The 26,733-nt window shown below is 50.8% G+C and overlaps 16 protein-coding genes across 16 annotated transcripts; 5 read left to right on the forward strand and 11 right to left on the reverse strand.

Moving 5' to 3' along the window:
- Positions 1-227: 227 nt before the first annotated feature.
- K489DRAFT_381394 (concanavalin A-like lectin/glucanase) lies at positions 228-2,082 on the reverse strand. The gene is made up of 4 exons (XM_033605107.1): positions 1,493-2,082; positions 1,262-1,436; positions 796-1,185; positions 228-726 (listed from the first exon to the last, which is right to left on the reverse strand). Exons 1-4 carry the CDS (start codon positions 1,595-1,597, stop codon positions 584-586), a joined length of 813 nt encoding a protein of 270 aa, XP_033458442.1. The 5' UTR covers positions 1,598-2,082; the 3' UTR covers positions 228-583.
- Positions 2,083-2,617: 535 nt separating this feature from the next.
- K489DRAFT_389384 (uncharacterized protein) lies at positions 2,618-3,632 on the forward strand (the record flags this gene model as incomplete). Its single annotated transcript, XM_033606500.1, has 3 exons — positions 2,618-2,650; positions 2,857-3,163; positions 3,223-3,632. The coding sequence occupies 3 exons, from the start codon at positions 2,618-2,620 to the stop codon at positions 3,630-3,632; spliced, it is 750 nt and encodes a 249-aa protein (XP_033458443.1).
- Positions 3,633-3,730: 98 nt separating this feature from the next.
- K489DRAFT_371434 (uncharacterized protein) lies at positions 3,731-4,552 on the reverse strand (the record flags this gene model as incomplete). Its single annotated transcript, XM_033603241.1, has 2 exons — positions 3,731-4,418; positions 4,467-4,552. The coding sequence occupies 2 exons, from the start codon at positions 4,550-4,552 to the stop codon at positions 3,731-3,733; spliced, it is 774 nt and encodes a 257-aa protein (XP_033458444.1).
- A 291-nt stretch (positions 4,553-4,843) lies between these two features.
- K489DRAFT_402320 (uncharacterized protein) lies at positions 4,844-6,151 on the reverse strand (the record flags this gene model as incomplete). The annotated part of the gene is made up of 2 exons (XM_033607045.1): positions 4,844-5,921; positions 5,956-6,151. The coding sequence occupies 2 exons, from the start codon at positions 6,149-6,151 to the stop codon at positions 5,299-5,301; spliced, it is 819 nt and encodes a 272-aa protein (XP_033458445.1). The 3' UTR covers positions 4,844-5,298.
- Positions 6,152-6,778: 627 nt separating this feature from the next.
- Positions 6,779-8,002, reverse strand: K489DRAFT_381397 (uncharacterized protein). The gene is made up of 2 exons (XM_033605108.1): positions 7,586-8,002; positions 6,779-7,520 (listed from the first exon to the last, which is right to left on the reverse strand). Exons 1-2 carry the CDS (start codon positions 7,675-7,677, stop codon positions 6,956-6,958), a joined length of 657 nt encoding a protein of 218 aa, XP_033458446.1. The 5' UTR covers positions 7,678-8,002; the 3' UTR covers positions 6,779-6,955.
- A 130-nt stretch (positions 8,003-8,132) lies between these two features.
- K489DRAFT_402322 (uncharacterized protein) lies at positions 8,133-9,222 on the reverse strand. The gene is made up of 2 exons (XM_033607046.1): positions 8,960-9,222; positions 8,133-8,896 (listed from the first exon to the last, which is right to left on the reverse strand). The coding sequence occupies exons 1-2, from the start codon at positions 9,067-9,069 to the stop codon at positions 8,299-8,301; spliced, it is 708 nt and encodes a 235-aa protein (XP_033458447.1). The 5' UTR covers positions 9,070-9,222; the 3' UTR covers positions 8,133-8,298.
- Positions 9,223-9,360: 138 nt separating this feature from the next.
- Positions 9,361-9,752, forward strand: K489DRAFT_247652 (uncharacterized protein). Its single transcript, XM_033599925.1, has one exon. It carries the CDS (start codon positions 9,435-9,437, stop codon positions 9,630-9,632), a length of 198 nt encoding a protein of 65 aa, XP_033458448.1. The 5' UTR covers positions 9,361-9,434; the 3' UTR covers positions 9,633-9,752.
- Positions 9,509-10,787, reverse strand: K489DRAFT_381400 (uncharacterized protein). Its single transcript, XM_033605109.1, has 2 exons — positions 10,559-10,787; positions 9,509-10,500 (listed from the first exon to the last, which is right to left on the reverse strand). The coding sequence occupies exons 1-2, from the start codon at positions 10,582-10,584 to the stop codon at positions 9,873-9,875; spliced, it is 654 nt and encodes a 217-aa protein (XP_033458449.1). The 5' UTR covers positions 10,585-10,787; the 3' UTR covers positions 9,509-9,872.
- A 526-nt stretch (positions 10,788-11,313) lies between these two features.
- K489DRAFT_381403 (uncharacterized protein) lies at positions 11,314-12,723 on the forward strand. Its single transcript, XM_033605110.1, has one exon. The coding sequence runs from the start codon at positions 11,587-11,589 to the stop codon at positions 12,646-12,648; it is 1,062 nt and encodes a 353-aa protein (XP_033458450.1). The 5' UTR covers positions 11,314-11,586; the 3' UTR covers positions 12,649-12,723.
- Positions 12,724-13,196: 473 nt separating this feature from the next.
- On the reverse strand, positions 13,197-13,615 carry K489DRAFT_410890 (transcription initiation factor IIA gamma chain; the record flags this gene model as incomplete). Its single annotated transcript, XM_033607754.1, has 2 exons — positions 13,197-13,340; positions 13,418-13,615. The coding sequence occupies 2 exons, from the start codon at positions 13,613-13,615 to the stop codon at positions 13,197-13,199; spliced, it is 342 nt and encodes a 113-aa protein (XP_033458451.1).
- A 282-nt stretch (positions 13,616-13,897) lies between these two features.
- K489DRAFT_322077 (uncharacterized protein) lies at positions 13,898-14,947 on the forward strand (the record flags this gene model as incomplete). Its single annotated transcript, XM_033601595.1, has 4 exons — positions 13,898-13,958; positions 14,036-14,162; positions 14,389-14,697; positions 14,845-14,947. 4 exons carry the CDS (start codon positions 13,898-13,900, stop codon positions 14,945-14,947), a joined length of 600 nt encoding a protein of 199 aa, XP_033458452.1.
- Positions 14,948-15,343: 396 nt separating this feature from the next.
- Positions 15,344-16,320, reverse strand: K489DRAFT_381405 (uncharacterized protein). The gene is made up of 2 exons (XM_033605111.1): positions 15,609-16,320; positions 15,344-15,536 (listed from the first exon to the last, which is right to left on the reverse strand). The coding sequence occupies exons 1-2, from the start codon at positions 16,194-16,196 to the stop codon at positions 15,363-15,365; spliced, it is 762 nt and encodes a 253-aa protein (XP_033458453.1). The 5' UTR covers positions 16,197-16,320; the 3' UTR covers positions 15,344-15,362.
- Positions 16,321-17,869: 1,549 nt separating this feature from the next.
- On the reverse strand, positions 17,870-19,579 carry K489DRAFT_381407 (uncharacterized protein). Its single transcript, XM_033605112.1, has one exon. It carries the CDS (start codon positions 19,472-19,474, stop codon positions 18,113-18,115), a length of 1,362 nt encoding a protein of 453 aa, XP_033458454.1. The 5' UTR covers positions 19,475-19,579; the 3' UTR covers positions 17,870-18,112.
- A 316-nt stretch (positions 19,580-19,895) lies between these two features.
- K489DRAFT_381408 (kinase-like protein) lies at positions 19,896-22,507 on the reverse strand. Its single transcript, XM_033605113.1, has one exon. It carries the CDS (start codon positions 22,208-22,210, stop codon positions 20,129-20,131), a length of 2,082 nt encoding a protein of 693 aa, XP_033458455.1. The 5' UTR covers positions 22,211-22,507; the 3' UTR covers positions 19,896-20,128.
- A 229-nt stretch (positions 22,508-22,736) lies between these two features.
- On the forward strand, positions 22,737-25,403 carry K489DRAFT_432397 (uncharacterized protein). Its single transcript, XM_033608481.1, has one exon. The coding sequence runs from the start codon at positions 22,797-22,799 to the stop codon at positions 25,149-25,151; it is 2,355 nt and encodes a 784-aa protein (XP_033458456.1). The 5' UTR covers positions 22,737-22,796; the 3' UTR covers positions 25,152-25,403.
- On the reverse strand, positions 25,169-26,493 carry K489DRAFT_381409 (ribosomal protein S12). The gene is made up of 3 exons (XM_033605114.1): positions 26,012-26,493; positions 25,689-25,789; positions 25,169-25,631 (listed from the first exon to the last, which is right to left on the reverse strand). The coding sequence occupies exons 1-3, from the start codon at positions 26,382-26,384 to the stop codon at positions 25,566-25,568; spliced, it is 540 nt and encodes a 179-aa protein (XP_033458457.1). The 5' UTR covers positions 26,385-26,493; the 3' UTR covers positions 25,169-25,565.
- Positions 26,494-26,733: the final 240 nt, after the last annotated feature.

Here is a 26,733-nt window from a genome sequence, read left to right on the forward strand (position 1 = left end):
GTTGCTCTCGGGGAGGACATTCCGCGTATTTTGGTCCTGCATTTGCCGAGTATAGGTACGAATCTAACTCGTCGACTCTCGCAATAGTGTGGATCGACGAGATGAGTGGTTATGAATCATCGAAAATACAGCAATTTTCTGATGACCGTTTATGAATCACCCAAAATGGAACAGTTTTCTGATGAGTCTTATTCCTTCCTCATTCTACGAAGTTCATCGAGACATTGCACTGGGTGTCTCTGACGAACGATATCAATTTCGGGGAAGGGAAATTCCATCAGGCCGGAACGAACTCTGCACGATTGCATTAGCCCGCGCCTTTCTTCTGTCCCAAACGCCCGGAACGGCAATTCGATCCGGGTCGTCGGCAGGCAAGCGGCGAAGATCTCCTCCCATTTCTCTCACCAATTATGCACTGATCATTCCTGTCACTACGGCCAAACATAGAATTGTTTAGTGCGTTCAACAGCGATCGTGAAGATGGGTCTAGGTTATCGAAAGGCACAGCCGCCCGTTATCGAGACTCTACTGCACCTGTCAAAGTGCCGCCACGTGAAGGCTAATTTCAGCCGCAATCCGCAATTCACAGTCCGAGCGTGAAATTCGCAGGCCAGGCATCATCAACCTGAAACCGCCCGGCAGCGTGATAGACCGTCTTCGCGACCTCGGTGCCATTGATATATGTATCAATCTGACTTTCCGGACGCGCCAGGTGTGGCTTCGCGTCTGCACATATCGTCAGTCCAGGTATCTTGACTGCTTGGAAAGGACATCTATCCAGGTATGTTATCATACCTGATTCCAGATAATAAGCCGCGTTCTCAAAATGCCACGCGGTATAATTCGCCGTGAGGGTGCCTTCAGCCCCGAACTCGGGTGTATATCCCGTTTCGCATTCGGTGATCCATTCCGCATTCGTCGAGCCGAGGAGAGCGGTCTGGTTGATGAATTTATATGTATACTCCTTTCCCGTGCGGGGATTCCTCAGATACGTGGTACCGGCGTCTCGGCCGACTGCATGAACTCTGCCATGGATGCGGTCGCCGGGCTGGAAGTCGCTGAGGGAGCTGTTGAAGTAGATTGGAGGGCCAGGTGCCCATTCAGTCCAGGCTTGGTAGGAAGTGGTTGCGGGCAGATATTCTCCAGTCTCGGGATTGAAGTTGGGCTCGATGAAGCAGGAAATTCCTACATGGAGATTGTCCTTGTCAGATCGATACCATGATGCGAGCTTTTCCAGTCAGCATCGTCGGCATACACGAACCGGTTTGCAAAAGTCCGTATGATGCGGCATCGTCGGGCGCGCGATAGGCGCTGATGCCCACCCAGCCATCGGAAGTATAAGTGCTGTAAGTCGTATTTGGCGTCCCGACGCGACATTCCGGGACTGTTATGTCTGCGCTGGCTCCTGTGATTTTGGTGCCATAGTTTACTACGCCCTGTACAAAGCTGATTAGACATGACTGTGACAAGCGTAAATTTGACGAGGACCCACTGCATAGGTACCAGACTTTATGCGACCAGATGCCTTGGTAGGCGCTGCAGAGGCAGCTGCTGCAAGACACGCGAGAAGGATGGTTGCTGGATGTGCCTTTGCCATAGTATGTAAGAACAGTAATTGCTGAGTTCGAATCTGTATCTACATGTAGTGACTTTGCCAACATTTAATAAAGTAGGCCCGATGTCTATTTCTTTGCTTCGATACCATGTCATGACGTCGAGCCATATTCACCACCAATAGTCGGATCCAGCAACCTGCGCGTCGGCTCGTATTGAACTCGATTTCCACGTCCATGTGGTAGCCATGCTTCGTAGCAACCGCCCGAATCCCAAGCTGGGAACGGAAAATCGGATCGGCCACTGACGGTTATCAAATAAGCTCGGTTACAAGCTTTTATTCCAGACGCGATTAGGACCTAGTCATGTCTTGTTTTATCCTAGAATCATGTGAGGAGAAGAGAAGCGCAACGAGTTATGTTTGCTCAATGCACGCAGTTAGAGGTGAAATAGCAGGCGTCGTCAGCCGATACGAGGCTCGACACATAAATAAGATAGTCAAATCTTAGCATCAGCGAAGGAGGTCTACAAGGTGTGTCTGATGCGCCTCGTGTCATTCCCTCAATGCCGAAGATGTGTAAGAAGTCCATGCACAGCGAGGGACCGTCTTCGGAAAGTTTTACGATATTCCTTTCTCCTTATAGAAAGAAATTGTGCATGATGGTGTATCCAAGGGTGTCGCCGTTAGGTATCGCTTAGTTTACGGAGTCTGCGATAAGAATGCCGATCGCCGAATCCTTACGTCGTCTACCTGACGATGTACGGACATGCACAACATTGAAAGTTGATTCCAGATAGGAGTCATTGAAAACAAATAAGATCTTGACACGCAACATTGGAACGTGATTGTTATAAAATTGTGTTTATTTCATGAGGCGTGGTCAGAATAGAGATCACAGGGACACTCCCGCGGAGGTCACCACTCAATCCACGAGGGCAAATCTTGGCGCCGCTGGACTTCACAGATCACGCAACTCTCTCATTTGGGTGTTAGCGAGCCTCGTCGAACAATATACATATCCAGGGAAAAACTACATCTCTCGCGCAAGAAAGAACGGGAATCATGGCCGAAGAAATTCCTCCAAGCGCAACGTTCGTACATTGCACTCCGTACGAACGCGCGTAGGGTCTCCTTCAGAAGAACTAACTTGTCGTCTATAGCGTCTATGTATGAACAATCAATCTACCATTTCACGAGACGACCCAGCTTCCATGGTCTACGCCGTCATCGTGGCCGTCGCTCACGACCGTCATGATCTCACTGTCTCCTGTATCTAACAATAAGCCTACCACATTCTACAGGTCCGCAATCTCGACGAGCGCATCAAAATCCCTGCCCTGACCGAAGCGCTACGCGACATCTTCGGCGAATTCGGCGAAATCGTTGACATTGTCGCCAAGAAGAACCTCAAAGCCAAAGGCCAAGCCTTTGTCGTCTTCGACTCGGTCGACGCCGCCCAGGATGCCATCGATGCGCTGCAAGGCTTCGACCTCTTCGAGAAACCCATGACTCTAGCCTTCGCCAAATCCCGCTCCGACAAGACCGTTGAAAGAGAAGATGGAGAAGCCGGCTACGAGGCGCACAAGAAGGCAAGATTGGCCGAGAAGGGTACACAAAGAAGAATATGCCACAAGGATATCACAGGACTGACGCACATGCAACAACAGAACGCAAACAAGCCGCCGAGACCGCCGCCCAAGAGGCTGCCGCGGCCGCTGCAGCCGCCGCCAAACCCAACAAACGTGCCGCCCAAGAAGTCCTCGCCGACCGACCCGCCAAGTCGTCCACCAAATCAGGCGTCAACAGTGCCGCCGTCGTGCCAGAGGAATATCTCCCGCCGAACAAAATCATCATCATCCGCGACTTCCCCGATGACTTCGGCAAGGACGAGCTCACGGCTGCGTTTAGCCGCTTCCCGGGATTCAAGGAGGTGCGTCTTGTGCCGGGACGTAAGGGAATTGCGTTCGCGGAGTATCTGGATGAGAGCGGAGCGACGGCCGCGAGAGAGGGTGTCAACGGGCAGAGTTTGGGCGGAGAAGGCGGGAAGGGAGTCAAGGTTACGTACCAGAGGAAGTAGAAAGGTGGAGATGGGATATGAGAGAAGTGGGATTTTCATATTAAAAATCGATTTGTGTGCCATCGCTCGCTCCTGGCCTTTCCTTTACTGTGCCAAGATCACGTCGCATCCGTGCCGAGCTGGTCGCCCGACAGTGGTGCATGCAACAGTAAAGACTGCAGTCTCGAGCCTCGCACTACCCGATGCAAAATCTCCGCCTTGTGCGGATACGGTTCAAACTTGCGGCTCTCCTTATACTTGATAGGAATCAGCTTCTCCCGGAAATCAAGGTATAGCGGGAAAAATCCCAGCCCATCCAAACCCGCCAGATCCTCAACAGCGAGTTTCCGCGCAGCAACGTTGTACACTGCCCGCTCGGCGACCAGTGTACGAAGCGGATGGCCCTCTGTCGTGCCTTCGAAAGCCTCCCCCATTAATTCTGGCGAATAATCACATTCGGCCTCGACGAGCGCGATGAGTGCGTCGTTTTGGAATTCGAGGATCCCGTATTTCTCGGCGAAGCACACGCTCCGTACTAGTAGAGTTGGTCCGTATGTATTTGCCAACTCGATGAAGTCGACTTGGTGCTTGATCAGCCAGTGCAGGAAGAGATGCCATACGTCTGAATCATCTTCCTTGGGTTCGAGTTCTCCGTTGATAGCTTCTTTGAAGGTCCGTTCCCGCCATGCGTCGGACGCAAAGTATGTTGATACGCCGGCAAGGATGCTCTCCTGTACTGAAAATGGCCTTAGTCTGCTGTCTTCGCCGATGTAGATCTTGATCGGCCGGTCATGCTTCTTCAGAGTCCTATTGCAGTGTTAGCTAATTCGGGATGGGAGTCAAGGTGAACTTCACCTTGCGACATTGATGATTTCTTCCAGTATCGGAGTCTCCGCCACGGCCATCTCATCGATATTGAGAGCAGATGGATCTTGATCCATGGTTTCTCCGGAACCTGAGGATTTAAGGTGTTGGCTTTTGTGTCAAGCTAATAATGTTTATACTTTGTGCGTCCCATATCGTGATGTCAGGTCTTGAGAAAGTGCCGTTATCATGGAGGGGGTTCGTGCATGAGCTGAACTGCAAAGTGATGCATGCTTGATGCAGGTCTTGTTTGATGTGATTGGCGAACGCCGTGACTGCTGAAGCTTGATTGCGCCCTGTCTTAGTGAAGCGTCTGAAAAATCCGCATTGCGAATATAAGGTTGTAGTTGAATATTCGCAACTATGTGTGTTGAAATGTGAGGAAGAAGGAAGAAGATTCTTGATTCCCTTTTTATCTCGGAGGGTGGACAGACCCTATTTATGTACCCCTTGCCTGTCCACGCTATGCACCATTGCCACCAACATTTAACAATGTGCCCGAATCCGAAGCTTTGAATCGGAAAGCGATCGTAACGATGAAGGAGGCGCGAGCAAGTTGCTCGAACTTTATGTACTAGAGATAGCACCACAGCTCAAAGCAGGCACATGCGGCACTTAGCTACAGGAGCATTCTGTCTTCCGCTGACACTTGACAGTTTGTACCATGCAGGCCTCTGCTACTGTCCACTCGATAATCATGACCGATCCTGCTATAAATGCCTCGACACAATAATCAACCTTGATCCTCCAAACCTTCATGCCCTGTCACGCCCTTCGTATGCTCCAACCAAGTTTGATGTCATTCGAACGATTCCATTCCCAATCAAGTAGCCTTTACCATAGATTTTCTGGCGCCTCGAAAGCTTCGCTTGATTATCTTGTTACGATTGTCCGCTATCGTGGTCGCCGAGATGTTCTTGATTGGGCACACCGTGTTGTAGAATTTGAGGTATAGAGGTAGAAAGCCAGTGCCGTCCAGATTTGCCAACTTGTCAAGCTTGATCGTCTTGGCATGTACAGCATACACTGCCTTTTCGGCCAGGAGCTCACGAAGTGGGCAATCGGCTGTAGTCGCCTCGAAAGCGGCCCGCAGGCTTTCGATGGATACTGCAAACTTTAGATCGATGAGACAGCTCATCGCTTGGTCGAAGAACTCATCGATATTGTACTTGTCTGCAAAGCATGCGCTCTTGATGGCCATGGATGCAGCAGAGGCTTTGAAAAGTATTACGAAATCGATTTCATGCTTGACGAGCCAGTACAGAAAAGCCTGCCAAACTTCTTCGTCGTCTTCCATGAAGGTCAGTCTTCCGGTAGCACCTTCGATCCAGTCGTGATTGTTGCACATCTGTGCGAAGACTGGCGAGACGCTTTCCAAAATTTTCTGCTGGACGAGATATGGCGCCGCGTGTACGTTGTTGACACGGATCTCGAGGACACGGTCAACTTGCAGCAAGGTTCTATGCAATTGTCAGCTCACGTATAAAGATCGGATATGACACAACTTGCTGCGTAACTGCCCAGAGTTCAGTCCCCTGTCGTGTGGCTGTCATATTGAAAATTTGCGAGGCGGACGTGAACGATTGTATCTGATTTAATGAGCAAGGAGACGATGCTGCAGAAGCGTTGTGAAGTTGCAAGGAAGAATGACGATCAAATATCATATATCGGGCCATGATCACGGGGGTTTTCAACGATCGCAAGCTAATCGATACGAGTGTAGACAAAGTTCACCACTTGTCTCTGTAGTTGTCCGAGTCCGTCACCTGCGGCTGTGGACTAAGATCACCACTTGTCTTTTTGCATGTGTTGATGGAGTGATGAAGCATGTGCATATAACGCGATTTTAATAGATCTGGAAGGTGCTATTCTGCACCAGGTAGACCAGAGATTCAGTGCCGTTGACATAGATCTTGACGACCAATTGATTTCGCTAGGTCAAATTATTGGCTGAAGTTATAGAGCTGGCTCAACGGAAGGTCGAATGGTCAGGATTCTATTGCTTGCTGTGGAGTATCATGGATATCTCAAGTTCTCGAAAGTGCCCACTATGTAACCTTCTACAGTTCCCGGTTGATTTAAGATGCATCACGGAGATATGACGGACTTTATCAAAGGTGTCTTCTCGACGACGTTGCTAGCATGTGATAGTGTAACCTCGTGCTCGCTATTGAGTCTCTTGGTTAGTGAAGAGAATGCGGGAAAGTACTGTGGACATGAAGATGGAGAATAATCCAACTTCGCAAAGCATGATCTGGTTGCCCAATTGAAACATTCAAGTGACTGTGACATGGCGCATATTTGTTGTATACGTGATTCTCATTGAGGCCTCTCTGATGCTATCTCGGATGTATTTCTTGCTTTGTGATCAGGAAACGATTACATCGGTGTGCCAATGCAGGCAGGCCACAGTGGTGGGCTCTTGTGGTAGTGTCAGTGCGCTATCAGCTCTCGTGAATTCGGCATTTATAAGCTAGCTCCTAGAGTGTTTCTAGTACGAGTGGGTGTTCTGGCTCCCACAATGACGAGATGGAGTTCGCAAAACTGATATACAGTGGCATGAACCGCGTTGCATCCAGAATTTCCAAATCCTCCTTGCTCACTAGACCTCGTCGGACACAGAGCACCATCTCCGCTGCCAGCAAGGCTCGGACTAGATTCCTGCTCAACGTGCGTGCGAAAGCCTTCCGAATAAACTCCACATCCCATTCGTCGAATTTAATGAGAATAACTGATATTGCTTTGTGGAACTCGTCGATCTCGTATTTTTCGGCGAATATGATGCATTCAATAACCTCGGGCGCGCTCATCTCTGCGGCTGGTATATCGCGCTTGAGCAACCAGAGAAAGAAGAAGTGCCAGGCTTCCCACGCATCGTCTTTGAACACGATGTTGCCCTCCTGCCCTTCGATGAAGGAATCGTTATCAATCAGCTTTGTGAATACTGGAGAGCAAGCTTTGAGGAGGTTTGCCTGGATCACGAATGGATCCTTTGTTCGATCTTCGATGTAGATGTTGAGCAGACGATCGGTGGTTCTCAAAATCCTGAGAAGCCGGTGAGTGTTTGACAGAGTGAAGCGTTGAGCTCAGGTGCAGAAGAGCTAACATACTGGACAGCTGCAGAAACTTCTCCGATCACTTCTGAGTCTTTGAAGCTGGGATCGCTCGGAGCGATTGCTGATGGTATAGAAAAGTCGATCATCGTCTCCGGTCTGTGCAGTGTGTGTGATACCGGCTCTCTGCAAAAGCTTTGTTTGTATAAGCAATAAAGATGTGGAGTCGCTAAGTGTTAGTGTCCGAAAATAACTCAATTGGTTGAGCTCGTAAGATTGATCACGGCACAAGCACAGAAGGTAATGGGAGATCGACACTTATGACATGTGATATTGAATCAAGCATACTTACTGGCTCAAAAGTATGACCAAGGCCAGAGTTGCCATAGATTATATTGTCATGTAACAGCAGAGCTGGAAGGTGATTAGCAGGCATGGCCACACATGAACGCATTATAGTGGTTTCGTTGAACTCCACTGTGTTGAAGGTGTTGGTAAGGATGAGGATGACACATTCCGATGCAGACTGCGACTTCGTGATCTTCGGCGGAAATTGAGAATATGGTCACCGGTGAAGGTGCCATATCGCACAAGGTGAAGTTTTGGCCGCTCAACTCACGGGTCTTCCCTTATTTTGACTACCTGATGACTAACATCCGCGCGCAATTGTTCGTCGCTACTGACCCCATAACCCTGTCAGATCGATTATCTTCGATTTCATTGCATCTAAACCGAGCGCAAATTGAATCAAGCGTAGCAAACATAATATCTCAGTCCAAGAAGCGTGCAACCCCGAACAGAACCCGTTTGTGCATAATCTCATAGTTATGAGCATCTTCATCATAGTCTTCTTGCGTCCATGGCAGATCAGGAGTTCCTTTTGCTATTAGAAAAATTGACCAGAATTCCGAGTCATGAAGAAAAGCGTAATCTTTGCAACCAGCTTTTCCCTCTCCAATAGTGAGCACTGCATGCTCGACTAAGAAGCTCCGAAAGGGGTTCCCACCAGACGTTCGCGCGAAGTTCTCCTTGATTGCCCCTGGATTAAAAAGCATCCTTGGCTCTTCCAGGAACTCGAGCATCGCTGCATTGTTCAATTCCTCGACGTCATAATTTCCAGCGAAGGCGATGGTTTCGACTAGCCCTGAGTCGAGTAGCCAATAGAGGAAGAAATTCCATGTCTGCGGCGAGTCATCTTTGAACACAACTGCAATTGAGCCAGTGCGGCCCTCCGAGAAGCCAGTATTTTCTACCAGTGTCTTGAACGCTGGTGACACTCTCGTGAGGAGAAAGTCGGAGATCACGGATGGATATCTCGACGTGTCACCTAATTGAACACTGATAAGTTTATGTTTGTGCTGAAAACCTCTTTGAATTTGTTCAGTAATCTGGCACATACGTGATACGATTGAAAGAAATCAAAATACGTACTGGGCAGTATCTGAGATCTTTCGCTCCCATTCATTCTTATCACGTGTCCGCAATGGTTCGCCAGAGGTCTCCAACAAATTTTTTGTCGTTGGCATCGAGTGTGAAGACATGGCCGTGACCACAGGTTGAACGATCTTCGACTCTAGGCGTTGGCGGCTTCTTGTTCGTGCCAAGATGGCGGAAATGGAAGCGCAAGTACGCAATAGTAAAGAGGATGCAGGCTTGCTAATCTACCACGAGATTGAGAAATCCTTCGGCGCCGGTAGTGCTCCAATTGACTGGGCAGCGCCGTTGGCACAAGCTTGGAAACATCGAGTTATTGTTACTTGGATGGGATAATGAGCATGGCAAGTATGACTTCGCACGGAGTGTGGTGTACCAGCCACTAGTGAAAGAGCCTTGGAAGTATATGCCTAACATTTGAAACATCTTCTTTGCACAAACTATCGCCCGTTTCTTCAGTCAGTGACCGGAAATGTACATTAAGATGACAGTTCATGGCCCTTCCCCAAAATATGGCCTACAATTTCATTTATCCCTTGTCATTTCATTCAATTGCTTCATATTTCATAGCATACTATTCCACCTTGCTCAGATGTTAAGCTATAGTCTCCCTCCTCGTCTCACACAAGTACCTTCGACAAAAGCATGTTGCATTGACAAGAACATGTAGCATACTCTTCATCAGCCGAGTTGGCGCTATACACTTGGAAACACTTTGGCCAACGGAAAACAATTTAGTGGTTGTAGTAAGCAAGCCTGAACACTGATCGCAATAAATGACCGCCAAGCCACAAAACTTTCGTCGAAATGAAGAGGAGAGTCCGGTATCTGAGGCACTTGTCAATTATCAAGAGGAGACCAGCATATCGAAGTCAGTTGTTGACCATACTGTGAAAATGACATACTCCTACTACGATGATGCATTCACCATACCTCGTCTTCGGTATTGCTGGCGTGCCCCAAGTTGAGACTTGCGCCTCTTTCTGCACGCATAAATCGATTCCCGTCTGACGAGGGTATATTTCTGAAGGGTGTGATGGAAACCCGTGCAGCTCAAGTGATCCCATTTGTTGCATTCGTCAAGATCAAAAGATCTGTCTTCAACTAGCCTCTTAACGAGCAGATCACGAACTGGGTTGTTGAGGCTAGTCCTCGTAAAAGCCATCTCGAGAAGAGAGTGGTCCAGAGTACCAAAAGTGTTCTCGAGGTGTCTTATAGCAATTTGATGGAGTCCCTGAACGTTATACTTGTCCGCAAAAACGATGAGCTCCATTGCCTTAGTCGTGTCTTGGCATATCATGTCGGTACAAAAGTCCTCGTCGTAAGGTGTCGTCAACCAAGCAAGGAACGGGCGCCATGCGTCTTCGTCATCTTCTGGGAATTTGACGATTCCGGTAGATCCTTCCAGGTACGTTTTGTTCTCGATCATGCGTCTGAATACTAGTGATACGCTGGCGAATGTGGATTTTGGAACACGAAAGGTAATTGGATCAGCCTCGTTGATGCCGATCGACAGCAGCTCATCATATCTGAGGACTCTGAATCCTTTGTAAGTACTGTTTATTGCTCAATTAGGGAGGGGCTGGATTCACATACTCGGTTTTGGCTGTGATGGGATCCATATTGACCTGAACTCTCGCGTTTGTCGAGATTGTAAAGAAGACAGAGGACTCATCGACGCAAAGAGCGAGCGGTCGGCTCTTATGTCTGATGAAAGTAGGCAGCCATAATCAGGCGATCTTTCCGCGGATGTAACAAGGGTTAGCTATCCAAATCCGCGAAACAAAAGCTCTACATCGACGATGAAGGCCGCCACGTGTTCGTGTGTAGAAACGAATGTGAAGCTGAAGAGTCTGAGGCCTGGGGATCGATTGTGTGGTGAAGTAAGCTAAGGTACAGCACCACTGTGCTGCGCTGAGCTGGGCTGGGCTACGCTGTCACTTGGGAAGTAAAGCTGTAAGATTGCTTGATTCAAACGCCAACGTGCATTGTTAGAGGACGATTGGCATGTGATCTTGGGATCTAAGGTTCCCCAAATCTGGAACAGAACTATTGTCGCTTGGCTAAGCATACCGACCGCACGAAGTCTGTTAATCAAGAAAGCACACTCCTCCTGGGACTCTACTTACAGTTGTTCACTGATTTTCTGGAAGACACATCCCGGCCATGTATATAGCCGCTCTTCATGACTTAGGAAAGAATTTGAAGCAGTCCGAAAGTGAGTGATGGAATGTCGACAATCGTCGACAAGTTTTGCCGGTGGTCTCGAGTACTTATCCCACTGGTTCAGCTACGTACGAAAGGGGGGCATCTGCAGAGAGCTCCGCATCTAATCCATACATCCTTTTCACCGGGTTGGCAACAAGACACGTCGCTCGGATAGCTTGTAGTCCTGTACAAACAGAGTCTTTCGGTGCTTCATATGCCGTCATGTCTCTGTGGCGCATCACTCCTTGGAGAATAAGAGAGTTGGAACAAAACCTCCGCTTTCGAAGCTGACATAGCGCGGTTCCGATTTTTGTGATTAGTCATCCGTCATTGACATCACGAATTTGCAAATCACAAATCAAAAACTTATTGTTCGGGTTTCTGCTGCACACCTTTGACAATACAGATTCCGCAAAATGTCTATTCGCAAGCGCAATGATTTTCTCGACGACGGAGATAGCGAAGATGACGCGCAGCTTGATCACGAGTCCGGGCGGGAGGAGGAGAGCAAAGTCGGCCTCGCCAGCCGGTCGAACAAGCGTCGCAAAGTCAATTCGGATTCAGAGGCCTCGGACGATGATACAATAGACGACAAACCAGGCGCTCGAGACTCTCGCTTCCAGTTCAAGCATCATGACGACGGCGACGATTTTACCATCCTTGACGGAAAAGATGTGGACGAGAACGAGGAAGGCGAATTCCTAGAAGAAGGCGATGACGAGGACGGGGACGGGGACGGTACATCTTCAGGAAAGACTCCCGAGGAACTTGCAAAATCAAAAAAGAAAATGGAAAAGCAACTCCTCGTCGCCCAGCGTGCCGCGCGCAAATCTGGCGTGATCTATATTTCCCGAGTACCGCCGTTCATGAAACCACACACACTCAAACACTTCCTCTCACCGCATGCGCCTTCCGGCCTGGGGCGAATTTTCCTGACACCTGAAGATCACGTTGCGCATACAAGGCGTGTCAAGTCAGGCGGCAATAAAAAGAAATCATTCACAGACGGATGGGTGGAGTTTGTTTCAAAGCGGGAGGCGCGCATTGCGGCGAAGTCGCTGAATGGGAATATTATCGGTGGGAAGAAAGGCGGATTCTACCACGACGATTTATGGAATATCAAATATCTAAAGGGAGGATTCAAGTGGTCGCATTTGACGGAGCAGATTGCGAATGAGAATGCGGAGCGAGCGGCGAGATTGCGCGAGGGTATTCGCAGGACGAGGGAGGAGAACAAGGCATTCGTGGAGGGCTTCGAGAGAGGAAAGATGGAAGAGGGCAGGGAGAGAAAGAGGGCCGAGAAGGAGAAAGGGAAGAAGGAAGCTGGGGCGACGGACGGTGGGCACAGTGCGAGTATTGCGCAGCGGAAGGTCAAACACAAGGAGGGAATGGATTTTAAGCAGCAAAGCGCTCGTTCGAAATCGGTCGGGAAGCCAGACGAGGGCTCGGGGAGGACACTTCGGATGGTATTTGGGTAGGAAGAATTCTTGTACCATGAATCACAACCTTTTTTGAATCGCCAACTTGTTATTTCGGAGATACGCTATTGCCCATCTGTCAACTCGCAATATCGCATGTCAGAATTTGCTGGACTTTTGTCCTATGGCGGTCAGAAACACTCGTCAAAGTCGAGCGTCCTCATTGTGCACGAAGACCCATGACATAAATCAAGCATGACAATCTGAGGTGCTCGGTGAAGGTTTCAGGCAAACCTTGCCTCGCGGGAAACCCGAGCGGCCGATCCCAGCGGCTGCTCTCCGATATTCTGTCGCATTTTGCAAGCGACACGATGAGTTAACTTATCATCGTGTGCGCATCCATGCATTCTCTCGATGGTCAAAATCCACAATGGGGTCGTCTCATTTCAACCTCGTATTCTCCAGAGCAATCTGAGCTTTGAGAGGTAATCGAACCTCCAGAGCAATGAGAGCAGCCATCTCATCATGTATCGTAGATTCGTGAAGACGGAAGTCTAACATGCCATCATTACTGATGTGTCACATGTCAAGGACCTGGTGCTCTCTGCTCATCCCACCTTCTCCTTTGACTGGCAAGCCACGATCTTGACTTTTTCTGCCTTCATCGTCTGCGAGTTGTCGAGGCGAAAGTTGACATCCTTGATCACGAATGTCCAGACTTCGTCACAGAAACGGTAGACGTCAAGATGACCCTGCATGACAGAATCACGACATTAAGTATACGTGTAACTTCATGATGACTATTACGGCCTCGAAGATATCCACTGACCTTGAACGACACTCTCGCCTTGACCTTCTCATTCAGGACCTGAGCAATACTCTGGTCGAAGTTGGACATGATGCGCATGGCGAGCTGCGGCTCGATGCGACGACTGCTGATCAAGTCATCCAGAGTGTCGGCCAAGGCGATACCAATACTGGTGCCACGATAGAGCTCGTAGAAGCCCTGTTGCTGAGCTGCTGCCATGATGAGAGGTTTCGACGTGTTGTTGTAGCAGCGAGGTGAGCGCAACCGCAGTCATAAGATGATATATAATGTAGAGCGGGATGGCTGTGCTGTAGGAAATAGAAGGTTTGCCGACAATGTGACGGCACCAGCCGTGTCCGCCAGCGGCAGCAGCACGATGTCATGCAGTGCACGTCTGGGAACTCTCGAACAGCTTCGCGGAGTTGTCTCGACGTCGCCGCTCACCAATTCATCCTGTTCCACTTCACCGACTGATCATTGACCTTCGGATCGACAGCAATTATGGGTGGACTAACATACGGCACATATGGTGCCGGCGGTGCCCTGACCGTGATTGGGCTCTGTACGTTCTGGATACACCTCGTCGCCCATCACCTACAAGGAGCAATTGGCTGACAAGAGAATGATTTGGACCACTAGACATGCTCTTCAATGGCGAAGGTGAAGCATTCAATGTCGGAGCTTTCCTTGAAGCAATTTCACCATATGCCTGGGCGACCACCGGAATCGCGCTATGTATTGGACTATCAGTCGTGGGAGCTGCATGGTTAGTGGACACCTTTTCCAATTGCAAGACGCCGTACATGGATCGGGAGCCTTGAAGGAAGGAATCTCTTCGACGGACCTGCCGAGCATGAATTGTGGAAGAGGAGGTAGAGATGGGGAGACGAAGGGCATGGGAGAGCACAACTTGGCCGGCGAGCATTCGACAAGACCACGACAGTGCATATAGACGGAGCATCGCATTACTGACGCACTGTCTCTCTCCACAGGGGCATCTTCATCACCGGCACATCAATTCTGGGAGGTGGTGTCAAAGCCCCTCGAATTCGGACCAAGAACTTGATTTCCATCATTTTCTGCGAGGTTGTCGCCATCTACGGTGTCATCATGAGCATTGTCTTTTCAGCAAAGATCTCTGTTGCCGGAGCCGACGCGATCCACAACGCCTCGAACTACTACACTGGTTACGCGCTTTTCTGGAGTGGCTTTTTGGTCGGATTTTGCAATTTGGTGTGCGGAATAAGCGTGGGAATCAACGGTTCCAGTGCGGCTCTAGCGGACGCGGCAGATCCGAGCTTGTGAGTACCTCTTGGTCGTTTATTCGACGTCGTCGTCGGCTCCAGAAAACTTCAATATGGCATTTTTCCCAGTCGGCCCCGTGAGGCAGCGATTTGGCCAAAATGAGGCATTTTGTGCTTCTGCTAACACTTCTTTCTGCAATACAGATTCGTCAAGGTCCTCGTCATCGAGATCTTCTCATCAGTGCTGGGTCTCTTCGGCCTCATCATCGGACTGCTGCTCAGCGGCCCTGCGAAAGACTTCGAATGATCACAGACGAGGCCCTGGGAACAAGCCATCATTCTGCAAAAGGCTTCAGATCCTCGATAGATAGGACACCACGACACGTGGCCATCGGAACGGCTCTCATAGATGACTCGTGCCGATGGAAAAGCCATGCAGCATCGAACACTTCGACTGTCCACTTTACATTTTTGTCCCGCATCATTAATTTTCCGGCGTCATGGGAAGGGCAAAGGGCCACTGCTACTGTTTATCATACTGAAATAGAACATCATGTACAATGCGCATCTATGTCAATCATGTGACAAATTCCAAGTGCGCACCGGTAGCCTCAGAAGTCCCAAGATGCTCGTGAGATGCCATCATTCATTAATGCTAAAGAACTCTATGGTTACATTTCTCGCATCGCTTCACCCAACATCCTCCATCTCGAATTCGCCTCTCAGGTCTCCACAAATCTCGAACTCAATAATTCATCCACATGTGCCCGCTGACTCTTCGCCGCACCGCCCTCGTCCATTTCCTTGAGCAATACCGCGAGCACTTCAATCGGCGGGTCCAGACCTAGCGCATTCGCACGCTTCCAGCGCTTGAGTCGAGCGATTCCAATGCAAGGCTAAAATCATGATTCCGTCAGCAAATCACACTCATCGTTGTATCAGCTAACCAGAAGACTGCACAAACTCACCCCAAACTCTCCACTCATATCCCACTCCCGCAGCACCTTCTCCCGCACTTCCAAGCCCTCCTGATGTACCCGCGGCGCTAAACGCTGCGCTTCTTTCGCCCGCCAGTATTTCTTGATCTGTGACTCGGAAACTTTGCGCGCGCGGCTTTCCTCGTCACCGAGCCAGCCTGTTTGTCCGTTTGTTGCACCGATGGGGTCGTTCGCTGCTGCGCGGCCGCCGAGGACGGATTCTACTGTTGATGACTCCGCATCTTCGGTGGTTCCGGAGGGGTGGGGTCGTGAAGGAAGAGTTGATGCTGTGGATACTGCTTGTTCGTCGGTAGCTTTTTGCGCTGTCGTTGAAGGGAGGTCTGGAGTAATTTCTTCGTCGGCGGATTCGGGTTGGATTTCGGCTGTTTCAGCGCTTTCATTTGCGAGCAGCGCATCGAGGAGGGCGGGGTCCTTCTTCAGTGCGGCTTTAGTCTCTTTTGATTGTCTAGTGGATGAGTTCTTGGTGACTCGGTTGGGAGTTCCGTGGAAAGAGAGCTTGGATTGCAGTGTCGTTGGCGGTGCTGTCGCCTTGCGGGCTGTTCGCCGGGTTGCAGGCATGGTTGCTGTGATTGATGAAAAGATGCCTGGTGCGGTATCGGTATTCGTTCGTGCAATGCGCTGGTAATATTGTGGGATCGTTTGTGCCGGTTAGAGATTGAGGTGGAAGTCTATATCGTCAAAGTGAAGCAATGATCGTTCTCGACTGACGTCGGCTCGATGCCAAGCTTTGATCGAGCCGAATTCGATGCGAACGTCCAGGGACCGTTGCCCGGCAACAACGCGTCATTTCAGATGCGGCGCGTCATCGGTCGCGCACTTTTGGACCCTAATTAAGATCGAATACATGAACGAGGACCTCACCTGGGCACATTGCTGCCATACGAATCTGCTTACCAATGGCCGAAGTTGCGCGCCAAACAGACGTCCATCCACCACGGTGGGCACAGACTCAATGGCTAATAAACACTTCTGGAGCAAGTCACCCTTGAAGACCTCGGGACGTATCGACTTGCGGAGTTCAATGTGATATCGAGGCTTGCCATCAGGCCTGCTGCGGCCCAGTCGGCATTCTAGCAGCCTCGTTCGCGAGACGAGGTGGTGAACAGGACAGTCGAATTTGAGAGAGATCGATCCCGAACTAGAAGATTGCTACAAAATTGACACCCGGCGACTTAGTCTATTGATATTTATGCCATGGACATCTATGCCATGGACGAGAGCATCTCACAAGCCTTTCCACGACAGCATCTTCTGACCATGCTGCAGTACGATCTTCGCTGCTATCCTTTTAGTTAACAGATCACCCTCGTGTCAGCGTCATATCGCGCTCAAGGTTAGTGCTGGCCGCTTTCCCAGTTTCGTTCAGGTGAGCAGGTTATTTTTGTATCGATCAGTTGTCTCAACGATATATGATACCCTTTGATTTACGCTATTAGAATCCACTCATCATTGTCGTTCACCATCCCCTCACTGTCGTCGACCGTGAATTGTGCATATCGGTCCCAGACCTCCCCGGCTGCGCTGGTGGCGAGCTGCACCCACTCTGAATATCGCCGGGTCTCTCCTGTCTCTTGGCCGCCGTCGTTGACATCGTCAAAAGTCAACAATTCGTCTGTCGCAGCCGCAGCCTTGAGCAGCTCGAAGAGTCCATCCGATTTCCCTCGCCACACAATTTGATCGCTCTTGAACACCTCCAGCGCCTCCGGTGTATCCCATCTGGACGGGCGAGGTCCCATTGACCCTGCCGCTTCGCCAGCGCCCTTAGCTCGTCGCATCAGCACATCTGCTAAGATGTCCACCGGGACAATCTTCTCGTCAGAATCATTCTTGACGGAATTGTTGTAGGAGATTGCTTCCATGAACCACTTGGCCAGCGTCAACATTGTAGGGGAATTCGCTCCTCCGTCACAGAGCGCGATCGCAATCGCCCAAGCGATGAGAAAGATGACTGGGTCCATGCACGGCAGCCGCAGGGCCACGAAGGGCACGATGCCACGTTTTGAAAAGTCCTGGCCGGCCGCGAGGTTGACCAAGAAGCGGGAGAAGTGGATGAGATTGGCATCGGGGTCTCCGTCTGCTCGCTTTGCTGCTGCTTCGGCTTCCGCTTCGGCTTCCGTTTCGTTCCCTGCTCCGACATCTTTCCCAGCCTTCTCAATTACATCCCCCGAGACGAGAAAGCCCCAGGAGAGGAGATACTCGGCCCAGAGAAACGCAAATAGCCGTACACGGCTGATGCGATAGTTGATGGGAATTTGGCTGCGGGTTAGCGCCAGCAGACCATACACGCGATCGTGGAACTGCGTGCAGTCCTGCGTGCTGAAGTAGTCAACCGCGTGAAAAAAGGGGAAGCGGATGGCGCTGCTGCCCATTTGTCGGCCGCGGTGTGAGAGGCCCAGGATATGTGCGCATTGATTGGCATCGAAGAAGTCGCCTTGCAACGGAATACCCATCCACTATTTTTCGTGGTGTCAGTCTCATGTGAAAAGCTCCTGTTCTTGATTCGGGGTCGTTTTCCCAACTTGGAAAATCAAGACAAAAAGTGAATGTAGCGGCGATGGTGGAGGGCTTACCACGTGAGCAATATCAAACACTGTCTCAAGATCACCACAATAGGAGTCGAGTTTGGCGAGGAAAGGGAGGGCAGTCTGGAGGTTGGTGTAGAGATCGACGGGATCCACCCTCTCCGGCCCCAGGCGGATCGTGAGGCGGCGCGCGAGCAAGACCTCCTGAACGATCCACAAGCGAGACCAGTACGAGGCACGGTAGGTGAAATAGCTGAGGACGTTCCAGCTGCGGTCGGGTATCAACTCACTCTTGATTTCGGCGGCGGACCGGCCGCGCTCCAGCTCGCCCACACACTGTGCCACCTTCCGGTTGTAATCCGACCGGAACATGGGGCCTGCTCTGCCGCCGCTGTGTTTCGCAATTGCCCCGTCAACCAAGGAACGTGCGAGGTCATATCGACTGAGATGCGGCTCGATGTTCGTCATGCCATTTTTGATTAGGTCCCGCGCGGTCTGGATCTCCTCTCGCTCCTTCTCATCCTCCCGCCGGGACGCCGCTCTTCGGTCCTCGAGCCAGCGAAACGGCGTGTGTGGGAGCTGCACCGAGAAGCGTGCACTCTTGTCGTGCTTCTCAAGCATCCGATCGGCCGCGCGCAGGTTCGTACGGTACATGGGGAGCTGCCGTCGCAGCCTCTCCAAATCGTCGAATGTCCTCTGATACCGCTCCGCCATCAGATCGGGATTGTAAATCCACAAGATGACTTCCTCTGCACGGCGATAGATGTCATGCATCAAAGCGACCTGCTGTTCCCGCTCCGCGATGTCGGTCTGGTTGATACAGATGGCGTCGATGTACATCCAATCCGCGTGCTTCTCCCGCGCCATTTGTTGCAAAAACCGATGGAGGTTGGGCCGAACGGGGAATGTTCGTCCATCTACCTCAATGCCGTCCTGCGCAGGATCCTTGCCCCATTCGTAGGAAAGGGCTTGCCATTTGGGTGGGTCAGGCGCAGATGTGGCGAGAGAAAAGACTTGAAGATGACATCGAATGTGGTCCTCTTTGCTGGTGGCATCGATCTGAATGAGCCGAAACTCCGCACGGGAGCTGTTCAGAGGGAAATATAGATCTTCGGGCTGCACATCTATCACAGGTTGTTGAAGATCGGCTCCCGCCTTGATACCTTTGCCTCGTAATGGTTTCAGTTCCACGGCAGCGCTGCTTGCCACTGCTCGGCCATTCTTATCACGTTCGCTGGAAGACTCGGGGATCACGGACGAATTTACTAGCTTGCGGCGTCGAGAGCCGAATGATGCGAGTGATTGTAACGGCATGTCAATCTACGACACGCGGAAACTTTCATAATGAGGGTGGTTCAAACTTTCTGGCACCGCCGTAGACAGGTATTGCACGATAAAGCTGCATCGTGAACGCCCTCAGCCTGTCTGCAATCTTACCTACCTAGGTACCTTGGTAGGTACAGTACCTACATATCTACTGAGGTAGGTAGGTAGTATTGTAGGTGTCTTGGTTGTTGCTTGTGCTTACCTGCCCAGGTGACCCTCGAGGTCATCTTAATAATTCTTTCCAGATGATCGTTGAATCATTTTATTTAGATACTCTCGCATCAAATGGAATCATTGTAACGAAAGAGATTCGACTTGTTTGTAACAAATCACAACTAGCTTCTAATGCCCAATAAAGTGTGATGTATGGGGTTAGGGTTGCTATTGTCTTTTCACAATGACAGAAATGTGGTCCAATTATCTGCACACCAATCCTCCGTTTTCAGGATCATTTCACGGTGATAAGGTGATAATGCAGCACCAAGACTATTTTACACCATTTAGGCAGCCCGATACTAACGTCGATGTCTTCAACCACAAATTTCACACGATCGACGAGGACGTGTCCATCGAACCGGCTCTCTCGGTCAGGACTTGGGGGCAATGCGTACGTGAATTCAATTAAAACTGGCACATCAAATACTATTCCTCGACCAGCATTCCCGCCAGCCTCTTCCTCAGCCCTTCCACCGTGATACCCTCACCCGTCTTATCCTCGTCATCGAGGCATGTGCCCGCCGCATCCGTCGTACAAGAAAAGCCGAGCATCTCGCCGATGACCTCTCTGGCCAGCTCAGGAAATCCGTCTGGAAACTCTCCTTTACGGAGATTCATCAAGGTCGTCCTCCGCTCCATTTGCGTTGAGAAGGGATATAGGAGTTCAAAAGCGATGATGCCTAGCGCGAAAAGGTCTGTTGCAGGACCGATCGGAGGTGCACTGCCGCTGATCGCGGGCGTATCAATAGGGCGGTAAAGCTCTGTGCCGACACGATTTGGAGGCGGCAATGTTGGCGATGCGACTTGTCGAGTGTTCGCGGTAGAGGTGGGAGACATTGGTGGCGACATGACAGATGACAGAGCGGAAGTTGACGAAGTCGCCGGGGTGGTGATTTTGCTTACAAGACCGAAGTCGCCGATGCAGATGCAAATTTTAGGGCCGGCGCTGGTTGAGCTGTCCACTGGAGGAGAGGAAGGCGCTGTGTGGGCGCGGCATGGTTCGCAGAGACCCAAATCGATGCTGCCCTGTTTGGGAGGAGTGGAGGCAGGAGTTGATTTGCAGTCGTCCTCAACGCGCAAGAAGATATTGGCTGGTTTGAGATCACGATGAATGATGCCGCGAGAGTGGATATAATCGACTCCGTCGAGCAGAGCAAGCATGATGCGGATGGATGGTTCGAGATGAAAACAGTGGGTCAATGTTGGGGCAGCAGACGAAGGCGATTTGCTGACACTTGGTGATAGGCCTGGTGTGAGGAATTCGGCGAGTGTCATTGGGTAAAGTGCCATCTGAATGTGTAATGCAAGACAAGGTTCCGAGCTAGTCTGAAGCTTGCCGAATCCAGATGCAGTGAATCCACTCTCAGAGACTGCTGATGGCGCAAACGAGTAGCCATCTGTGGGCTCGAACGCGATGGCGAGGCCGTCATTCGCGCCGGTGTCTCTATTCGACACATCTACGCTCTTGTAACGACGATGCGACCTAGACGAAGCTTTGCTGATCTCGGAAATCGGTCCAGACGGCTCGGCGAATGTAATGAAATTGCCGCTGTCATGATCACTGTCCGTATCAGCAGTGATGACGCGATGTAATCCCGTTGAGTCTGTGATATCTTCAGAAACGTCGGTGGTCTCTCTGAAAGCGGCATTGCCTCTGTTCTTTGTCGACGGTGTTGTCCACTCCACCCAGCTGCTGTAGTATCGAACGACGTTCGGATGCTCCAATTTCGCAAGGGTGCGCAACTCCACAAGAACCTCTTCAAGCTCATGCTGCTTTTGAGCCGAATTGACTTGTGCCATAGCGGAGGAATCAATGCGTACTTTTTTGACGGCGTAAGCATGGCTGTCTAGGCGATGGCGGACATGGTACACGGTACCATAGCCACCCTTGCCCAGTAAACCGACTTCCTCAAAATCCCGCAGGTACTGACTGCTAGACATTGTAGAAGCACGGGGCTGATTCCACAATGAGACTGGCCCGGCTTCTTCGGGCAACTGCTCAAGAACTGTTGGACTGACCGATTCAGTGAGAAGCTTTGTCACGGCTTTCACGATGGACTGTTGCCTGATGGAAGGATGGCTCCTCCCGGAAAGCATATTCAATCCATCACGATACGCCTGACGAGTCTCGGCATGACTCTCCTGTTCCAGTCCAGATGACACAAGATTGAGAGGTGCGAGCCGAGAACACAGCCGTTGATATCTTGCCTGTGCTTCTTTCCGGATATCTGCTGACCCGCGTCGAGACCATTCGTGTTCGCGAAGAACTTCACTGACACAGCGTTCTTCGAGAAGGGCATGCAGTAGCACATCCCTGTGCGAACTGTTCAAAGAAGGCTGAGACAAAGCCAGTGAAGGTCCTGCGCCTCCTCTGTTGGCCGGACTATCTTTAGACGTGGTGAATTTGATCTGCCGGGGCTCTTCTTCTACACGCACGTCTTCTTCGGCGGAGGAGTCATCGTCGCTGGAAGAGTCGTCGCCACCACTACGAAAGAATCGCGATGACATGCCTCTGCAGATTCGACATCTGATCGAATGAAGGGATTGAACTTGTCTGATCTGTCCAGCAGATCACAGATGATACGGAAGCGGCAGATGAACCATGGAAGGTGTTGTGGAGTATAGAGGGAGAAATCGCAACTGCCTAGAAATTTGCCATAGAAAGGAATGATCAACACGAGAAGCTTGAAAAGAGTCGGTTCCGAATATATGCTTGTATTTATTACTTTTGGAAATGATCACGACATGATGTTCTCTTGGTACGCCCTACATCTGTCTTTACCAAGGAGCATCTAAGGAGTGGCCTCTTACCGATTGAGCGAGTGACGTGTTGTCAATTCGAGTCATCCCGACGTCTGCCTGTGTTCTTTAAGGCCTCAGGCAAAAGATTACATACACGTGAGGGTGAAGGATTTCCCGTTCGGGCTCTTCTCCGGCCTTCTCCTCCGCGTCCGAGGTCGTTGGCGGAGGAGCTGATTAACTAAGCTGGAATTTGCTCCTCCTCAGATCGAGCACGACGAGACAGCTCGGTTCCGCAAGCGACCAATCCACCTCCCGAGGCACTTTTGATGTCGTGAATCACAATGGGACGGTGATGCAGACTCTTTGGAATCGTGCTGCGCAACTACGATGCGCCTGCCGCTGTCCGCAATGCCTCCATTCCGCCACCCATGGACCGGCGACTCGTCGAGCCACAGTGTCGGCCAGCAAGCGAGTGCCTAAATACCTCACATCTTCGACGCTTTGGTACTCAGGGATATTTGCCGCGGCTGCGAGCATTGATGCAGGCGCGAAAGTGAAGCGGACGGAGCAATGGGATCGAGCGATCGCAGAGGCCAAACATGAATTGGACGAGGTGGAGGAGGTAATCTCGAAACAAACACGACAGACGGATGAGCTAGATTTCGGGAGCAGTCTCTCAAAGGATGGGAAATCAAAGAGTCAGCATGAACTATGGTCATTCGACGGTGATGCTCTCGATGTTCAGACTGAGCTACATTCGCACTTGACTTCCTCCGTCGCACATCCGGTCACAAGTATTACGCATCGGGAAGATGCCGTCTGGGAACATCGCGTTCCTCCACAGTCTATATATGCCTCGGCATACCGCAAAGCCCGTCACGATCAAACCCGATATGGACCGAAGAAGTTGGAGACCATCGAACTGGCAATGGACCTCCTTCAGCTCAAGGCTTTCGCGAATATTCAGGAGCGCGGATGGAGCATCCGAGCTGCTGCTGCTGTACCCGCTGAGTATGCTAAGTATTTGATGATGGACAACTCGCGACTGCGAGACTTGTATAACAGCAAAGTGAGCGACATCAAACGATTGCGGCAGGTTCCGGGACTTGAGATGTCAAATTTCGAGCGATCACAGAGTGACCGTCCGTTGTGCGAGTACAGCCAGGATATTGAGGGGGAGCATCTCGACACTACAACAGAACTCAATCGTTGCATTCAGGAGCTTTTCCGGCTTCGCTTGGAAGGTGTCCTGCATGCGGCAGAGCTCACCGCCAAAGTCTACTACAACCTGTCCGTCTCTAGCGCCCCGCCGAATATTGATACTTTCAACGCCCTCTTGCTCGGATTCTCACGAGCTCGTCAGCCCGAGCAAGTTCGAGACATCATTTCTGCTATAAACATTTCTCGCATGCGACCCAATGAAGTGACGCTCGCCACGATCCTTCGTTTCTTCACAGCTACTGGCGATAGCGCTAATTTCACGCAATGGTTCGCATTGATTCGAGGCTGGTATGGTGGGCTCGACTTGGCCCGCCCTGACATCGTGGTCAACCGAGCAGGTGCAGATCGCTTGATTGATCATCGCAACGGTGCGCGAACAGGCAAGGTCTGTCAATTACCAGCACCTACCCCTATGGTCTTTGGCGCCATCATTCGAGGTATCTTGAAATTTGATGGATTTTCTGCCGCCCTACAACTTTGCGAAATCATGGGCGAGGAAGGCTGGCGCCTCGGCATCAGTGGCCTTGCACCTTTACTCAAAGATTGTGCAACGAGAAAAGACCTTGATGCTGGTCGTGCTGTTTGGCAACAAATCCAGAAACGCAGAGCCGCCAAGCTACGATTGCGGGCTTCCGGTGAGCGGACGCCTGTGATCCATATAGACACATACGCATCAATGCTGCGCCTCTGCTCTCGCTGCAACGAGCAAGATCTATTCGCGCAGGTGCTGGATGAAGCGAAGAACGAGCATGGCATCACCTATGCAGATCTGACTAAACTGGTCAAGAATGCACTGAACGATCCGCCTGTATTTAATTATGCGGACGGAGTAGAGCCGAATAAGTACACAGAGCCGGGGATATACGACGACGACTTGGCCGATGTCGCGACGATGAACTACGACAACTCCATTGGAGCAGAGCCCCCCCCTGCAACGTCCGGGCGGCATCAAAAAGGGAAACGCGCCCAGGAGAACATCCGCGATGCTGCGCCGCAAATACATCCACGACGTCCTGTGAACGCTCACCCGGAGCGCATCCACCTCAAACCCATCACCTCAGCAGAATTCACCACCCTTGTAACAACACCGCTTCCACAGCCCTCCGACTCTCAATTCACGGTTGATTACTCCGGCATTTGTCTCTTTCCCGATGAAGTGATCCCGCTCGAGGACCCGCCCTCCGCTTTCGAAGAATCAGAACCTTATATTAAAGAAGCTCTTGCCCGCCAAGATTCTGCGCCTGAGCTGTTGACAAAGCTCGACCCTTCAGCAAAAGCCAAAGAGCCTAATGCCGAGACACCCGCTGGTACCGACCTCTCCGAGCCATCAACATCTTCTAATTCGAGCGTGGGAGACCCTCCAGCTCCGCGGTTCACAATCCGCAAGGCGTACGGCGAGGAGATTTTCACGCGCCCGCCGAGTTTCTTGGGTTCGTACTACGATGATCGACGACAGCATTATGGGAGGTTGAGGGAACAGTGCTAAAGATTGAAACTTCAAATCCTCATTTGGTCTAATAAATGAAAACCGATAGGTCTAATTTTCAGGACTTTGCTTAGTATATTTACGACGAATTTATATATCCCTTGAAAAATTACTCGATATCTGCTCTGTGTGAGTGATCTTCATTCCTTAGTCCCAATGTCAATTTGCCGACTCACTGTGAGTCCAGTCGCCACAGCATCCGTTTGAGCAAGAGATGATTATCCCCAAAAGACATAAACCAGATGTGATAGTATCCTTACGTCATTGTTTGAATATTCTCCGAAAAGGTCTTATTTCCCCTTCTCGACCAAGAAACCATCTGAAATGTGTCATGCGCCGCAATGGCGAATCAAGTTCAAGAAATCGCTTTCAAAATGATCAAATAATGGTTCAAGAAAAGCTGCCGTCGTCTGTTTATGTCGCCTTGGGCTTCTTCGTGCCATATTTCGATCGACTCGTGACGCGGTTACCGACTCCTCCCTGCGGTCACACTGTCAGTATGCAAGTAATTATCTTGGCCAGGTTTCATCTGCTCACCAAATCCATTGCTCCTCGGACCAAATGGTATTTGACTCCGGGACAATCCTGTGCTCGACCTCCTCGTACTAGAACCACGGAGTGCTGTTGAACGTTGTGACCTGAAGCAAAATATTGTCAGCAGACCGATGCTTACAACGATCGAACACTTTTCTGTCGTCTGCCGAAGTTCCGTGAACTCCCAGTCGCGTTGTGTGTCGCATTTCCGCCGTCAGACAGATGAGTCCCGTTGCTATCTCCTTGACGCTGTTCTTGTCTGCAATCACTCGTTCGGACTGCCAGAAACCAATCTCCCAGTCGCCGGAACAAAGTAAACCACTAACCTTCGCCAGGGATATACGCCGTAATCAACCTCCCACTGCTCAACCTCACCCTCGCCACCTTTCTCTCTCCTGAATTGGGCTTCTTCGGCTTGACTATACCCACACGCACACACACGCCCTTCATTTCTGGGTGGTCCTTCATCGCAGGCGAGCGCGATTTTCGTGCACGTTGCTCCTGTCGACAGCCGCGAATCACTTGGTTGTATGTTGTTCGGAAGAAAGGCGAATGCGAAAACGTCCGGCGCGAGGACGCAAGGATGTGTGAAGATGGTGCGGGCTGTAGGAGCGACGTGCGGATTGTCTGAACGCAGCGCGGTTGGAGGGCGCTGGTGAGTGTTTGGCGGAGAGGTCGGAGGACCAATGTTGTCGCCATGTTTGCGAGGCAGGCAGAATCTCAAGCGATCTGTGGGAAGGATGGCCGCAGCGATGTTGATGACAATCCTCGCGACAAATACCCAACATGAACAATGCCGTCGTTGTCGTGAATCTCAAATTGCGGAGTTCTCGGGAGTGTGATGTTCATCGGGAGGCGCAATTAGGTACGGGGTACGGAAGCATTCAACGGCTTGGTGCAGCACTGTACATGCATCTGCAGCACCGGCACGTGTGATAGATATCATTTCAAGGTTGCTTCCTGTTTGCAAGGCAAGCACAAAGAGTTGTTGTCTAGCAGCTGTTCTCCGTACGAGATGGCTTTCCAGCATTTCGTAAACTATAAGATC

Source organism: Dissoconium aciculare (genome assembly GCF_010015565.1).
Source record: "Dissoconium aciculare CBS 342.82 unplaced genomic scaffold K489scaffold_8, whole genome shotgun sequence".
Lineage (NCBI taxonomy): Eukaryota > Fungi > Ascomycota > Dothideomycetes > Mycosphaerellales > Dissoconiaceae > Dissoconium > Dissoconium aciculare.

Excerpts from the sequence above, each read along its gene's own strand:
- K489DRAFT_381394 (XM_033605107.1), bottom strand. The coding sequence starts at position 1,597 with ATGGCAAAGGCACATCCAGCAACCATCCTTCTCGCGTGTCTTGCAGCA. Across the intron at positions 1,437-1,492 it reads TAAAGTCTGGTACCTATGCA|GGCGTAGTAAACTATGGCAC; the intron begins GTGGGTCCTCGT and ends AGCTTTGTACAG. Across the intron at positions 727-795 it reads GGCTTATTATCTGGAATCAG|ACGCGAAGCCACACCTGGCG; the intron begins GTATGATAACAT and ends CGATATGTGCAG.
- K489DRAFT_381397 (XM_033605108.1), bottom strand. The coding sequence starts at position 7,677 with ATGATCGACTTTTCTATACCATCAGCAATCGCTCCGAGCGATCCCAGC. Across the intron at positions 7,521-7,585 it reads GAAGTTTCTGCAGCTGTCCA|GATTTTGAGAACCACCGATC; the intron begins GTATGTTAGCTC and ends CCGGCTTCTCAG.
- K489DRAFT_402322 (XM_033607046.1), bottom strand. The coding sequence starts at position 9,069 with ATGTCTTCACACTCGATGCCAACGACAAAAAATTTGTTGGAGACCTCT. Across the intron at positions 8,897-8,959 it reads AAGATCTCAGATACTGCCCA|AGGTTTTCAGCACAAACATA; the intron begins GTACGTATTTTG and ends ACAAATTCAAAG.
- K489DRAFT_247652 (XM_033599925.1), top strand. The coding sequence starts at position 9,435 with ATGTACATTAAGATGACAGTTCATGGCCCTTCCCCAAAATATGGCCTA.
- K489DRAFT_381400 (XM_033605109.1), bottom strand. The coding sequence starts at position 10,584 with ATGGATCCCATCACAGCCAAAACCGA. Across the intron at positions 10,501-10,558 it reads CCCATCACAGCCAAAACCGA|AGTCCTCAGATATGATGAGC; the intron begins GTATGTGAATCC and ends CAAAGGATTCAG.
- K489DRAFT_381403 (XM_033605110.1), top strand. The coding sequence starts at position 11,587 with ATGTCTATTCGCAAGCGCAATGATTTTCTCGACGACGGAGATAGCGAA.
- K489DRAFT_381405 (XM_033605111.1), bottom strand. The coding sequence starts at position 16,196 with ATGCCTGCAACCCGGCGAACAGCCCGCAAGGCGACAGCACCGCCAACG. Across the intron at positions 15,537-15,608 it reads ATATGAGTGGAGAGTTTGGG|CCTTGCATTGGAATCGCTCG; the intron begins GTGAGTTTGTGC and ends TCATGATTTTAG.
- K489DRAFT_381407 (XM_033605112.1), bottom strand. The coding sequence starts at position 19,474 with ATGCCGTTACAATCACTCGCATCATTCGGCTCTCGACGCCGCAAGCTA.
- K489DRAFT_381408 (XM_033605113.1), bottom strand. The coding sequence starts at position 22,210 with ATGTCATCGCGATTCTTTCGTAGTGGTGGCGACGACTCTTCCAGCGAC.
- K489DRAFT_432397 (XM_033608481.1), top strand. The coding sequence starts at position 22,797 with ATGCAGACTCTTTGGAATCGTGCTGCGCAACTACGATGCGCCTGCCGC.
- K489DRAFT_381409 (XM_033605114.1), bottom strand. The coding sequence starts at position 26,384 with ATGGCGACAACATTGGTCCTCCGACCTCTCCGCCAAACACTCACCAGC. Across the intron at positions 25,790-26,011 it reads GGCGTATATCCCTGGCGAAG|GTCACAACGTTCAACAGCAC; the intron begins GTTAGTGGTTTA and ends ATTTTGCTTCAG. Across the intron at positions 25,632-25,688 it reads TCCGAGGAGCAATGGATTTG|GGAGGAGTCGGTAACCGCGT; the intron begins GTGAGCAGATGA and ends GTGTGACCGCAG.